The 16,094-nt window shown below is 38.3% G+C and overlaps 1 protein-coding gene across 2 annotated transcripts in view; it reads right to left on the reverse strand.

Annotated features, from left to right (window-relative positions):
• The window catches only part of TTC27 (tetratricopeptide repeat domain 27), a 185,983-nt gene that overhangs the window by 75,068 nt on the left and 94,821 nt on the right, over positions 1 to 16,094 (reverse strand). For both annotated transcript variants that reach the window (XM_030311343.2, XM_030311344.1), the window contains exons 11-12: positions 10,006 to 10,101; positions 5,304 to 5,426 (exon numbers count right to left, since the gene is read on the reverse strand). In XM_030311343.2, the coding sequence (XP_030167203.1) occupies positions 5,304 to 5,426; positions 10,006 to 10,101 (219 nt within the window). The remainder of the gene's footprint in view (positions 1 to 5,303; positions 5,427 to 10,005; positions 10,102 to 16,094) is intronic.

Consider the following 16,094-nt stretch of genomic DNA (forward strand, 5'->3'; position numbering starts at 1 on the left):
GGGCAGAGCTAAGATAGCACCATATGGCTGGCCAGGGGTAATCCTAGCAGAAAGGCCGTTTGTGCCTAGTCTAAATTCTTGTCCTTTGAAGAGCAACTGAGAGGTGAAAAGTGCAGAACACTTCATCCCTCCCCAGTGGGTTGCTCCCAGCTAGACTTCTTCTAGGTGTGCTGGTGCCTAGTCCTGTTCAGTCTCTCACGGAGACAAGTGCTCACTAATTGCTTTTTACATTTATGTGTGTGACAACACCATGCTCTGGCTTGATTTTCTGAAGGTACTTGCCAACATAAATCCTTCAGGTCCAAGATAAGACAGAATAATTAAAAGCAGCCTTGGTTATCCAATTAGCTGTTCATGACCCATTTTGCCTTACCAACTTACAGGGTACATTCAGTAATTTTGCCTATTCTTCTCATTCAAGTGGGCACAACGGCAGGTTTTGTCTTACAAATCGAACACCTAATTTTTAAGGAATTAATAACAACCCCAGCGAGAGGCACGGGGGAGAAAGGACTGAGGGCTTAAGAGAAGAGGAAGGTCTAAGCTCAGATTCCAAAAACTGCTTACTAGGACTAATCAGTAAAGTGGCAGAAACAATTCACACTTTGTATGTTTTATAAATAGTACATGACAGTGACAAATTAATAATTACATGAAGTACGTAGTACGAAAGAGGCACTCAAAATATTGTGCTACATAATAACAGCATGCTCCCCCAGTGTCTAGCATCTACTAAGCAAGAATAAATTTCTTGAAGGCACCTGCTTCTATTCCTAAAGGTAAAAGATTAAAATGGGAGGAGAGAGATCTCATAATTTGTTTTTGGAAAGAGAATATATGGCAAGAGTTGGAGAGGTTTCTTTTGCCACATGTAAAGCCCAAAGGGAGTATAGTCTCTACTTGGAGATTTGTTTCAATGCAGTAACTATTCATAATGAATTGCTATAAGCCATTTATTTAGCAAATATTTTTGAGGACTCACCATGTGTCAGGCCCATGCTAGGTGTTGGGAAGACCACTGTAAATACTATAGACACAAGTCTGGTTCTTAAACAGCTTACAGTTTAGTACATGAAGTAAACCAGGAAAGGGGAAATCAGAATAATGTTGGGTGCCACAGAAGCACACAGCAAAACACCCCCAAATCTGAGAGGTAGGTAGCAGGGAAAGCTCACTGTGAAAAGTAATCACCAAGCAGAAACCTGAAGAATATAAGTAGAGTGAGCTAAGGAGGACAAGTTCTAGACAGACAATAGCACATACAAAGGTCCTGAGGCGAAACAATGCTGCAAAGTCAAGAAATGACAAGTAGTTTCGTCCTGCTGGAACTTTGAACACAACCTCAATGAGCAAGTACAAAGGGGGATGAAGCAGAGATAAAAGAGGGGGACAAAGCAGTTAGCAATGTAAGCAGGAGTCAGATCACAAAGTGGTCAGTAAACCATTCATTCTAAAGAGCTCCGACTTAATCCTGGAGACAAAGGGAAGTGACTGAAGAGTGGGACTGACCTGATCAGATTTGTTTTTTAGGAAGATCACTCTGGCTGCAGTGTGGGAAAAGAGTCTGCAGGAAATACTTTACATCATATAAAGAAACTATTTTAGAACCTTTTTTTAGAAACCTACCTCCCATCCCCCCAAAAAACCCAAACCGACTGCTAAAACAGTCTCAGCTGTTTTAGAAGTAAAACATTTACTTATAACTTAAAGGAAAAGTTTTTAAGAGCCTATGGCTACAATGATCTGCAAACACAGCAAAATAAAAAATAAGGCTATGTAATCTCAGGTAAGCCTTGTTTCAAGAAAAAAAGAGAGGTCCTAATCCTTGTCATTCCACTCCCTTCCCATCTTCTGCAGGCAGTTTGTACCAACTCAGTCTTTGTCTTTCATTTAGGGATCAAATCTGCACACCAAAATAAGAATTTGTCCATAGGCTTGGGGAAACTGCTAGAAGTGTGCCAGATAGCTTTAAAAAAACTAAATGCTAACAGATGAGAACCAGGTCTGATCCCAAGGTCAGGCAAAATTAATCTAAGCTATTTTGCCAATGGTCATTAAATAATGAGAATTTCTGTTAAGGAGTATCTAAATTAGAAAGTCTGAGACCCTACAATAATAGGGTGCGAGCACCAGAACACAATAATTAGAATTAGATACTTTTCCGAATTTGCCTTTTAAAAATAAATTATGCTGTTAAGCACTAAATGGAAGGATTAAAATTTCACAAACTTCTAGTTAAATCAAATGTGGTGACAACTATTGGCACATGACCAAATACTAACAGAATCTCAGCTGTTTTAGAAATAGAACATTTGCTTCCAGCTTAAAGCAAAACTTTTTTAGGGTCTATGGTTAAACTGATCAGCAAATATAACATAAGAATAAAAGGTAAGGTAAGTCTTTTATGTGACAAATGAAATGCTAAATCAACTTTTAAAATAAAAAATTTGAGGGATGTTTGGCTGAAACTCACAAAAGACTTTAAGACAAAGTAAATGACCGTGCATTCCTAGAAAAAAGACACACATTTTCTAGAGTAACCAGAAACATGAGAATTTATCATGAACATAAGACAATGCTTACAAGGTCATGTGCCAATTAAAAAATATATTAATACTACAATTACTTTGGGGGACAGAGTCAAATCCTTTCTCTGAAAGGGATGGATTCTTTATTTTTTTCTTCTGCACTGAGAGTCTGCTTTCCATACTTTTTAAAAATATTTACATAAATTTCGTATTTCAAAATATACCTGGGTGCTTGTGATTCAACAATTTAATTATCTCAAAAATCACTATTTCAAAAACTACCCTAATTTTACATACAGTTTATTCATTCTTTTTCTTTTAATTTTTTTAATGTTTATTTCTGAGAGAGAGAGAGAGAGAGAGAGAGAGAGAGAGAGAGAGAGAGAGAGAGATCGGGGAGGGTCAGAGACAGAGGGAGACACCGAATCTGAAGCAGGCTCCAGGCTCTGAGCTGTCAGTACAGAGCCTGATGCGGGGCTCGAACCCACGAACTATGATATCACGGCCTGAGCTGAAGTCGGACACTTAACCAACTGAGCCACCCAGGCGCCCCTAGTTTGTTTATTTCTTTACTGGCCAACGGAAGAGACTACCACAGTGAAGAACACAATGGGAAGTGCATCAGACTGGGAGGCGGATACTCATCCATCCATCAACTCCTTTGTTGAACACCTGAGCACTGCTTTAAGTGGCAGCCCATAGATATTTAAACCCTCGAAGAAACATACTATATTTCATTAAATCTGGGATGCTACCAATCATAAGACTAACTCTTAACTAATAAAAAAACGCTTTCAATCACATGATGACATAATGCCTTGAAGGAATCACATCAGCCTCTCATTGTTCTGATACTTTTGTAAAATAAATCATTCAGAAAAATTTGGCAATTCTTCCTGCCTTCCATACATTGCCTGACATTTTAAATGACAACTTTTTTCACACATCTCCATACAAAACATAGTTTCATTTACTTAGGGGTGTCATCCTTTCCTGGCTGCCATAAAGCACTTAGTTGTTATTTTTAAAGAAAAGTAAATGAAACTGTGGTGATTTCTCTAAAGGCAAATGTTTACTTCACAACTACCAAACTTAACATCTCTCTACTTTGCTTCTGTCCTTTTCTGTGTGTTCAATAACTTTTTTGTTTCAAGGCCAAATCATAACAAAATCTTTTCGAAGATATTCTAAATGGCGATTAAATCCACCCTATGTAGCAATGACAACAGGTACATAACACTACTGAAACGATGACACATTGAAATGATGACACTAAATATAGCTGTGACCAAGTCTGGACAAGCACAGACAAGCTGACCAGATGGCCACTTGACAGCCAGCAATTGGAAGATGCCATCAAGTGTCAGATACAGTCAGAGATGTTAAAATGTGAGAAAAAAAAAAAAGTGTCTTAGAACAGAGCAGTAATAGCAGCCAACACTCACATATCACTGTAAGGAAAGGACCATTCATTCTATGTCTTTACCTAGGTTACATCATGAAAACCTGTAGAGTAGGTTGATTAAGTCCCACTAGGTGAGGAAACTGAGGCATGGGGAGGGGGGCGGGCATGGGTAACTCGCCCAATAGCACAAAGCGAGCACGCGGCAAGACTAGCGCTTAATTCGCACAGCCTGGGCCTAGAGGCTCTGCTTCTAACCACCAAGCCAGGGGGGTTCTCAAGCTAACAATCAATAACCAGCTTTGTGACCTGAGGCAAATCACTAGAGACTCCTTTCTATTTCAAAAAGGAGGGAATTGAAACGGATGATTATGGAGCTCTTTCCTGGGATGAAAATATTAAAATTCTATAATCTTCTACAATAAAATTTTATTTCCAGGCTGGTTTCTCCTTACGCCAGTACAACTCAGACCTACCTTCACTGCCATTGGTGATTAGTGAAGGGAGTGTAACTTTTACTACTAGTCTAAAATAAGACATGCTTAGGAAGGTATTTAAGAAACAGACACACATGTACTTGTGCCATTACTTCTTTTTTTCACGGTGATGGCAAAAGGTTGGCTGTAGAAATAAATGAACCGATGTGTGGGTTGTACTCTGTTGTGGACTGTACTTATGATAGAAATGTAGTCATTTAAAAGTTTAATCCAAAATTAACATATGACTTCAATGTGTCAGTTTCAACAGATACTCCCAACGCAGAGCTCCTTGTTCTTTTAAAAATTCTGTTCATTTATGAGGGGAAAAAACAATAAATAACAGATATGAACACTGCAACATTTTCCCTCTTTGGCCAATTTAAGGGTGGTATTAAATGTGCGTGACACACTTAACAATTCTTCTGCCCCAAGGAGGGCGGGAGGCCACACCCTTCGATCTTCTATAGGCCAAGCCAGCTGCTCTCCCTCCCAGGTACTTTCCTTCAGCCCCACAAACTCTGATCACCAGGCAGCCCAGTGATGCTCAAATAATTCCTAATATTTCACTTTGAAATTGTCCTCAGGAGGAGAGTTAGTAAAGGAAAGAGACCAAACTGCAGAGTCTTTAACGCTTTCATTATTCATTCTTAAACACACATCGTATCAATTTTGGCCTGCTCTTCTCTTTCACATATACACACACATGCATACACATAAAATTATGTGCCCCAACAAAAACGAGAGGAAACATTAAAAAGATTTCTGGGGGAAAAGTGAGAAAAAGAATGTAACTCAAGTTCTAGCACAAGTGGGCTTAGAGAAACAAAGCAAAGCAAGAAAGAAGCCCCCAAACGGAAGGCTCTCGCGAGTGTACGCCATGTTCCTTTGACATACCTTTCCGTGCTGCCCGGCTCTCTCATAACAAATGACAACATCTTCCCACATCTCTAGCTTCTCAAATATCTGAAGGGCTGAACTTGTGCATCCCAACTCAAAGAGAAAATTTGCAAGTTGGCGCTGTAAGAATCAGGTTAAAATAATGAACATTTCTTTATGCAAAGAGACTCCCATTTGACTTGCACGTGTATCCCGTCTGCCATTTTAAGGGTCTACTTACTGTAATAAATGCACCATTTCTACAATTTGACCTCTACTAATTAGAAATTTACAATGATTTAATACTTGCCTCTACTGTACCAAGGGGGTAAGAAATTAAAAAACAGTACAGAAACTTTCAAAATACTCAATATATCAATTTTTCCCAAGAACTCAGAATAATTTAGAAAGCAAAATCAGTATTTCCTTCTCGCCTAGAGATTTTGTTACAATCTGATTTGTAAAGCTGAGATCCAAGAAATCAAGGTTTAAAAACTCTACTTCAGAATGGCTGATGTCCAAAAGATAAGTGTTGGCAGGGACGTGGAGAAAAGGGAACCCTCATGTACTGTTGGTGGGAATGTAAACTGGTGCAGCCACCATGGAAAACAGTATGGCGGTGCCTCAAAAAATTAAAAATAGAACTACCCTATGATCCAGCAATTCTATTTCTGGGCATTTATCCAAAGAAAATGAAAATATTAACTTGAAAGAATATCTCCACCCCCATGTTCATTATAGCATTATTTACAATAACTGAGACATAGAAGCAGCCCAAGTGTTCATCAAGGGATGAATGGGTAAAAGAAATTGTAGTGTACATGTACGTGTACACACACACACACACACACACACACACACACACAGAGGAATATTATTCAGCCATAAAAAAGAATGCTATCTTGCCATCTGTGACACCATGGATGGACCTGGTGGGCATTATGCTAAGTAAAATAAGTCAGAGAAAAATAAATAGAGCATGATCTCATTTTCTTTTTAATTTTTTTAACGTTTATTTATTATTGAGAGACACAGAGCATGAGCAAGGGAAGGGTACAGAGAGGGGGAGACACAGAATCCAAAGCAGGCTCCAGGCTCTGAGCTATCAGCACAGAGTCCGATGCGGGGCTCGAACTCACAAACTGTGAGATCGTGACCTGAGCCGAAGTCGGTCACCTAACCAACTGAGCAACCCAGGCGCCCCAACATGATCTCATTTATAAGAAGAATCTAAAAAAAAAAAAAAAAAAAAAATTCACAGAAACAGAACAGACTGGTGCCTGTCAGAAGTGGTGGGTGAGGGTGGGGGAAATGGATACAGGTGGTCAAAAAATACAAACTTCCAGTTAGAAGTTAGTTCTGAGGAGGTAATGTACAGCATGCTGCTACAGTTAACAACACTGTAGTATATGTTTGAAAGCTGCTAAGAAAAGAGCTCTTAAAAAGTTCTCATCACAAGAAAAAAAATGTGTAACTATGTGACGGGACGGATGTTAACTAAACTCAGTGTGGTGACCATTTCACAATGTATAGACATATCATTATGTTGTATACCTAAAATTAATGCAACGTTTTATGTCAATTATATCTCCAACTGGAAAAAAATGAAATTGAACTCAAACAAATAATAAAAACTAAGCAGTCGATATAAATGACATAAATCTATGCACTAGCATTTGTGTACTTCATTCATGAAAGCATCTCTGGGTCTTTTTCATTCAGGTCTACTTAGATTTATTTTAAGCACATTCTAAAAAACTTACTTTATTTCCCAGCCCTTGGCAGATGAAAAGGGGGCAAGTTGTGGCAAGGTCAATGAAGGTTAAACATATCAAAAGATAAACATATTGTGGTTTATAAATAGTTTATCCTCCAAGAACAGGAAAAATATTAGAAAGGTTTAAAAAGTGCCTGGCTGGCTCAGTCAGTAGAGTATGCAACTCTTGATTTCAGGGTCATTAGTTCAAGCCCCACGTTGGGCATAGAGCTTACTTAAAAAAAAAAAAAAAAAAAAAAAAGTAGGTGAGGTTCTTGAATACTATATGGTTTCATATTAGTGAGAACTGTGTTCTTTTCTCTTCAATACAACTTTAGTATTCTTTCAAAATTCAATACGTATTTAAGAGTTAAGAAGCCAAAGGATATGGAAAATCTGGGTTGACAAAATTAGAAAGTAAAATGAAATATACCTGAAACTTATAAGCTAATATATTAACAAAATAAATAAAGGGAATGTTCTAATTCTTCCTTATGCCATGAATTTTGGAGAATTTGGCTATTTAATATATTTGGACATTTTATAAAGTTGAACATAATATGTGGGTGCTGGAATAAATCTTTGTGCTCATGCAGTAAGCAGTTTAATCTTCTCATTATAATGGATGAGGAAAGTTATGGCATCTAAATTGTTATGGCTAGCTAGTGACAGAATAAAGACAGTTTCTTTTTACAATAAACTATGCTATTATTTTTTGATCTTTACTCCCTATAATTATAGAAAGAAAAAAATTAATCTGTTAATGAAAGAGGATGTTTACCTAAAGATAAAGTAAAGATCCTAAAATCCACAGCTTCCTAAGCAGATAAAATAAACATTTCATCTAAATTCTATTTGAACAGTATTTAATTTTCCTAATGCTCCTGTTAGGAAACAGATTGAAAGCTATATCCTCAACATACATGTTTTGTCATAATAATGGCTCAGAATCTGAAATATTTACCCACCACAAACCACACAGTACAAAGCACTTAACAAATTTCACAGATCAGGGTCAAAAACATGCCAAAAAGTTCCAGCTGTTAACACCTTCTTGCTAAAGAAGGTATTCCTTTTAGGATAATATAACAAAGCTCTTTATTTTCCCATTATATTGAGACGCCTTCAATAGACAAAGTGAATTCCAATGTGTAATAAATTCCCTAGTTTACCCTGTGCTTGTATGACAGGCACCTGCTGGCTCAGTCATTAAGTATCTGACTTTGGCTCGGGTCATGATCTCACAGTTCGTGAGTTCGAGACCCACATCAGGAGAACTTGAAACCCACTTCGAGTGAACACAAGCTCCACTTCGGGTAAAAACACAAGCCCTGGGTGAGCCCTGCTTCTCTCTCCCCCTCTCTCCCCCTCTCTCCCCCTCTCCCCTCCTCTCTCTCTCTCTCTCTCTCTCACTCTCGCTCTTGCTCTCGCTCTCTCTACCCCTCGCTCACTTGCACCCTCTCTCAAAAAAAAAAAAAAAAAAAAATGACATACTCCAAAAAATCTAATGGGGATTCAGAGTCATTGAATGGTGGGTTGGCATTTATAATTCTAAATCACCACCTATGTGCATAATCCCTGACAGAGAGGACAGGAAGCTAGCTAAAATGACAATACTTACTAAATCATCTAGAAATTTTGCCTTGGCCCCATTTGACTCTACTTAACTTCTCAGTGCCATAGCTTCCTCATCTATAAAATAAGAATATTTCACAAAATTGTTCCAATAAAATATTATAGTGTGTGCAAAATGTAGAACAAAATGCATGCTGATATCACACTAAGTATGCAGTAAAAGCTGGTTTTAATTACACCTTTCCAATAAGGAAAGGAGGGAAACCAGACTAAAACTGGGAAATGAGAGATCTACTTTCTGAACAGCTGTGTGATCCACATTGGAAAATAATAGTCAACTGGACAGGCCCTCAGTTTGGGCGTCTTTGTAATATTAAGAAACAGGACCAGGTACCTAGGTTGCCTTCAGTGATAAAAATTTTACAAAATAGGGGAACCACACCATAGCCAGGAGAACCATGAGGCAAAGTCCTGAATCTCAATCCCAATCTGGAGCTTTAGGAGCTATGCTAGGTACTTTCATATCTCAGAACAAGGAAAGTAGTCAAGGGTATCTCACAATATAGAGCAAGAAACAAATGCTTTAAGTTGCTTTGGTAAACAACTTGGTTAAAAGGTTCATTATCTGGTAAAAGGTCCTAAAGGGCTTTTATTTTATTATAATTTTTAATGTTTATTTATTTTTGAGAGAGACAGAGAGTGCATGTGAGCAGGGAGAGGGGGAAAGAGGATCTGAAGTGGACTCTGTGCTGACGGCAGACAGTTCAACACAGGGCTCGAACTCACAAACCACGAGATCATGACCTGAGCTGAAGTCAGACACTTAACCAACTGAGCACCCAGGCACCCTCAAAAAGGCTTTTAAATATAAAAAGTTACTTTGAAAATGAAAGCTTCTGTGGTTCTTCCACTACTTAGTTTCAAGAATTCTATTTAATCTAGTTCTAAATTCTTTTAAAAATGTTTTAAAAGTTTAAGGGGCGCCTGGGTGGCTCAGTTGGTTAAGTGGCCAACTTCGGCTCAGGTCATGATCTCGTGGTCCGTGAGTTTGAGCCCCGCGTCGGGCTCTGTGCTGACAGCTCAGGGCCTGGAGCCTGTTTCAGATTCTGTGTCTCCCTCTCTCTGACCCTCCCTGTTCATGCTCTGTCTCTCCCTGTCTCAAAAATAAATAAAACGTAAAAAAAAAAAAAAAAAACTTTTTAAGTTTAATATCACTTTAACCAAAAAAGCAATGTGAAGTAATCGGCAATCCCCAGCTAGATACTTTTATTCTTTTCACTGAAATATTTGCAAACTCAAACATAAACTGAAAATCATTCTTTGCTAATGCATTTATCTTTCAAATGCAAAGTATTTTCCATACCCAATGACAAACAGCAACAAAAATACCTGAATGGCCCAATGAGGGGGTACTTGACAGCAATAGAAAATCTTCAGACGTTCCAATACAGATGTAGTCTTATCTTCAAACTGGTCTGCCAGAGCCTTAAGAAAATGTATCATAATCAGAATCTATATGTGTAATAATGTTTTAATACAAATGAGATTCTCATTGTAAAAGTCATACAAATGGACATATAAACAACAAAGAACATGAGTCACTTTGATAAGGTGATGAAATATGTAAATTTTTTCTTGAATTCCTTCAAATGTTTAAAAAACTTTAAAATTAGGAGCGCCTGGGTGGCTCAGTCAGTTAAGCGTCCGACCTCACCTCAGGTCATGATGTCACCGCTCGCTGAGTTCGAGACCCACGTTGGGCTCTGTGCTCACAGCTCAGAGCCTGGAGCCTGCTTCCAGTTCTGTGTCTCCCTCTCCCTGCCCCTCCCCCACTCACACTCTGTCTCTTTCTCTCAAAAATAAAGTTAAAAAAAATTTTTTTAAATAAAAAACTTTAAAATTAACCAACATTTACCTAAACATGTACATTAAAAAGTTTAAAACTAAGATTTCCTATAATGATTCTTTCAGAGAACTAGTATTAATTCATCAGGTTTTTTACCTTTTCTATGAAAAAGTGTTTTTTTTTTTTAAGTTTATTTATTTGAGAGAGACAGAGATAGTGCGAGCAGGGGAGGGGCAGAGTGAGAGGGAGAGAGAGAATCCCAAGCAGGCTCTACACTGTCAGCACAGAGCCGGATGTAAGGCTCAAACTCATGAAACTGAGACCATGACCTGGGTCGAAATCAAGAGTCGGGACACTTAACAGACTGAGCCCCCCAAGCACCGCAGACAAAGCGTTCTTCAGTGTATCTATTTCACAACCATGATTCACTTTGACAATGGCATTTGCTAATATAAATCAGAGAAAAATTGGGGTGCCTGGGTGGCTCAGTCGGTTGGGCGTCTGACCGGCTCAGGTCATGATCTCGCAGTCTGTGAGTTCGAGCTCCGCGTGGGGCTCTGTGCTGACAGCTCAGAGCCTGGAGCCTGCTTCAGATTCTGTGTCTCCCTCTCTCTCTGCCCCTCCCCTGCTCATGCTCTGTCTCTCTCTCTCTCTCTCTCTCTCTCTGTCAAAAATAAATAAACATTAAAAAAAATTAAAATCAGAGAAAAATTATATGAAGAACTTCATTCTGGACTATTTTCTCAGGAATAAAGTGAAAGCAAAAGGTGGGTCTATTTGGTCACAGTGAGTTTTCTTACTCTTCAACAACAGATCTATAAGGCAAGACATTCACTCAGGCAAGACCATCCTTAAGGTATAGTGGACAGCTGCAAGCTCCATTATATTGAAGAGTCCCTCTGCTGTACCGAAATACCACTGAACTCCCAGAAGCTACATCAAGAAGCAGACCATTAAGACCAAGATGGCTGACTCTGCGAAAAGGTACCAGGACCAACTGCAAAGTCACAGGCTGGCACCATCCAGTGGTCAAATGATCAGTCTTCGAAAGAGTTCACATATTCAGCATCAAAGTGAATGCAGCCATCCTCTGGAGTTCCTAAGCAAATACATGCATAATGGACCCATTACCACAATCATCTTCACCTGCCTCTTAATATGTCATTCAATTTATTGTAAGTATACATATTTTTCTGACATATACTTAGATCTTCTCTCAACTATGAATTATCATGACCTATTCTATATAATGCAGTACTCTAATTTGGTTTTGTTTGTTTGTTTTGCCAGTTGACTAGTTTTCATAGGCCTATCCTATGAGGATTAGGCGGTAACCCATAGGTCAATGTTAATTTTCTGATTTCAATGCACATATTGTGGTCAATGTAGGAGAACATCTTAGTATTTGAGGATGATGAAGTACCATGTTGGCAACTTACTTTCAAATTCTTCAGGATACAAAAAATAGTTGTACTGTACTTGCAACTTGCCTGTAATTTGAAATTATTTCAAATTTTTATGAAATTAATTTTTACAATTGAAAATCTCAAAAAAAGTATGAGATCTCAAGTCTAAACTTCCTCAAAAGAAAGAAAACGAGAATCTAACATACCCCAGAGTACAAACCCAAGACAAGGAGATCAGTTTCTAAGCAGGAAAACTCTTAAATTGGGGGTTCTCTGTATTTTACTAGGAGGGAGATACATATGTTAGCCTAAGAATGTCCTGTAGAATGAGAAAATACTCATTACATCATTTCTTTGACAATCCAAGATGTTATTCAATCAAGTCCATCAGAACAAACTGAGACATAACCAGACTCTTAAACCATCTTGGTCAAAATATTTTTAAAGCTTTCTGGCCTTACTTCAGAGAAACTTAATAGCAAAAAGGTTGCATGCTTCTGCCCAAAGCTGTTTAGTCGTAAGAGGAAGAGAAGAAAAACTTCTAGCTGAATACATATGGTTACAATACATAAATAAAAGTTTCGCTGAATTAATTCATCAAAAGGGGGCAAATTTTCCTTTTATCAATTCTTTTTCTTTCTTTAGAAAGAAAAAAATAACTAATGCTTATTATAATAATAAAAGCCAAAATCAACACATAACACCTACTTTTATACAGTTCTAACTACATGCAAAACACTTTATTTTCAAAAAAACCCTCATGTTGCTTGCCTTAGGTACTGCATCTAGCTAAAATATATCAAAATGCTCAGTAAAAACCTCCTGATTAATGATCAGATTTATTATGCATTTCAGACACTCTCAGATACCTTTAGATCTCAGAGTATTTAAGCATCTCTGATATTCTCAGATACTCTCCAAAATCACAGGAGACAGATCAGAAAACCAACACTTATTTGAGCTGGATCCCATGAATAAGCCCCTGTAGAAGTACAGTCATGCTTAAAAAGAGCTTGATTAGGCCATAAGTATGATACTGATTAAAAACAGAATTCTAACCTACTTTCACTCCTGCACAGAATACACTTCTGCCGACTTTAAGCATGATGACCTCCTAAATAAGATTTACCCACCCATAAAACTAAGAACATTAAATTAATATACAAATGAAAGGGATGATGGTATACTGTTATTTGCCTATTTCCTCTACTGAATGAAAGAACTCTTTATTTGCTAATTCACTATACATACAGGGACATATTTATAGTACATCTCTAGATTTTTCAGAGCAAGATTTTTTTAGCAACTCATTCTGAAATAATTCCACTCTATTCAAACAACTGGAATCATTTATAGGCATGGTAAATAATTCTATTATATACAAATAAACTCAAGTGTTTTATAGGAAAAACAGTGCTGGAAGGTGTAAGTAACCTGGATCCTGTTCTAGGTTTATCTCCAACAAGCAAGTCGTTAAACCATAATGGTACTCATCTATGAAATGATGTCTGCACTTTCAACATTCAGTGGGTATAGGGCTTTATCAAAAGAGTATTTTGATCCATTTGAGGAGGTTTGCACCATCAACTGAACGCAAGATTTGTTAGTGGTAAATCAAACATCCAGATAGTTTGGAAGACAACGTAGGACATTCAGTACTAGGAGAACAGGAGTGAATGGAATTGGGGCCTCAATCACTACTGTGTATATCTATGTGCATGAACACGGACACAAACAATGCATTCTGTGCAAAACTGGAACTTTGCAAGCTTACACGTACTCCCAGAAATGTAGGTAAGTAGTCTCTACAGCAGGGTCTTACCTTTGCACCATTTTCTCTTTCCGGTTTCTAAATTTCATGAATTTCACATCTGAAAGTCATGGGCTCTTGATTATAAAACTGACATGAGGAGGTGGTCTTTAAGGAAAGATGATAATGCCAAAAATGGAGAGAGAGAAAGACAAGCAAATATATCCTAAACCCACCATTAAGAATTGAATCATTGATGGGGCGCCTGGGTGGCGCAGTCGGTTAAGCGTCCGACTTCAGCCAGGTCACGATCTCGCGGTCTGGGAGTTCGAGCCCCGCGTCAGGCTCTGGGCTGATGGCTCGGAGCCTGGAGCCTGTTTCCGATTCTGTGTCTCCCTCTCTCTCTGCCCCTCCCCCGTTCATGCTCTGTCTCTCTCTGTCCCAAAATAAATAAACGTTTAAAAAAAAAAAAAAAAAAAAAAGAACTGAATCATTGAGAAATGAAAGCAAGACAGAGCATAGTCCAGGATGGTGACAGAAGAGAGTGAGGAATAGTCTAGGGCTTGGTCCACAGGTGGGGAAAGAGCCAACTCACAGAAAATCCAGGCATGACTGCTGGGACACACCAACAATAATTTTGTGATGTATACACATTATGATATGAGACTGTTATCAAATGTTAAGGCTCCCATTTTCTCCCCAAACACCACCTCAAAGCATTATACTTTGAGCATCCTTTGAGAAAATGTACTTGGGCATATGGATTCCCTAACCTCATGCAAAAACCACTCTCAAACCTTCCAGGAACCTTAGTACCACAGATCAGAAGATATTTCTATGTAACAGGGAATAAAAGAATAAAACCACAGAAAGCAACGATGTGCCTTGTCTTTTCAGTGTTCTGTTTTCAGTAGAAAAAGAACTTCCACAAAAAAAAAAAAACAATAGGGAAGATGAAGCCTACATTTTAAAATTAGCACATGGAGAATGATTTAGTATAGAAGGACAATTCTGTACAAAGTCTGGTATGATTTAGACTTTATTTATGTGCTCATATCTAAAAGTATGGCACACATATCTTCAAAAGAACAGAGCTAGTCCCTAAGGACCTACCCTCTCACTGAAGGCTATTCATTCTTGCTAGCATGATATCAAAGTGTTTATCATCTTTCTGAAGAGCCAAGTAGAAATTAGCTGATAATCTAAAAGGTATGATTGATCATATGCCAAATCACCTTGCTTTGTTGTACAATCTCTGTGCATATGTGTGTGTAAAAAGGAGGGTTGGATTTATTATTAAAAGATGTACTTAATCAAATATATCCAACAGTTGGGCTGAATAGCTTCCTCTGACAGGAGTCTGCAGTCATTCAGCTATGATTTACAAATAGAGTAGTCAAGCTGACTACTGCCTCAAACCCTCAAGTCCAAAAGAACTTCCAATAGGATCAAGGGGAATGAGAATTAAAACCTATTACAAATACTCTGTATTAACACCATTAAACCTATTGTTAGCCCAATTTTACCTCGTGTATAGGAAATTGTAACTCAGAGAGATAAAAATGAGTTGCCCAAAGTCATAAAGTCATAAAATAAATAAGACTGCTTGATTCCAAAGACCAAGTTGATAGCTTCATTAAAACCTCACCTTAGGGGCGCCTGGGTGGCGCAGTCGGTTAAGCTTCCGACTTCAGCCAGGTCACGATCTTGCGGTCCGTGAGTTCGAGCCCCGCGTCAGGCTCTGGGCTGATGGCTCAGAGCCTGGAGCCTGTTTCCGATTCTGTGTCTCCCTCTCTCTCTGCCCCTCCCCCGTTCATGCTCTGTCTCTCTCTGTCCCAAAAATAAATAAACGTTGGAAAAAAAAAAAAAAAAAAAACAAAAACCTCACCTTATAACTAAGTGGGCAATTACCAGGGCTGTGAAAACAAAAAGCACCTTCTCACTGGAAAAATATTCAGAACTCCATAATTGGTTTTTTTCCCCACCTGAATCCCATAACATGGGAGTCAGGGCGTGGCCTGGTCAAGAACTTCAATTATTGCTTCTTGTTCCAGACACAGAAAAGACTTCAGTGTGTGGGATGATAGAAACTGGGTCTACTAATGGGGACTGGGAGAACGTGGATGCCTTTATTTATGATTCCAGAGCAAATAGATGAACATAAAAGGTAGTCCTCAAGGAAGCACTCCCCTTAGTCATACCTTAGGTCAACAGTCTTAAACTATTTGGTTTCAGGACAACTCTAAACTCTTATAAATTGTTAGGGACTTCAAAGAGCTTTTGTTTGTATGGGCTATAATCTATCAACAGTTATCATATTAAAAATTAAAACTGAGAAAAATTTAAATACTTATTAATCCATTTTAAAATAAAGTAATAGGGGCGTCTGGGTGGCTCAGCTGGTTAAGCGTCCAACTTCGGCTCAGGTCATGATCTCATGATTTGTGAGTTCCAGGCCCGCACTGAACTCTCTGCT

The sequence above is a fragment of the Lynx canadensis genome, chromosome A3 (assembly GCF_007474595.2).
Source record: "Lynx canadensis isolate LIC74 chromosome A3, mLynCan4.pri.v2, whole genome shotgun sequence".
In the NCBI taxonomy this organism is placed as follows: Eukaryota; Metazoa; Chordata; class Mammalia; order Carnivora; family Felidae; genus Lynx; species Lynx canadensis.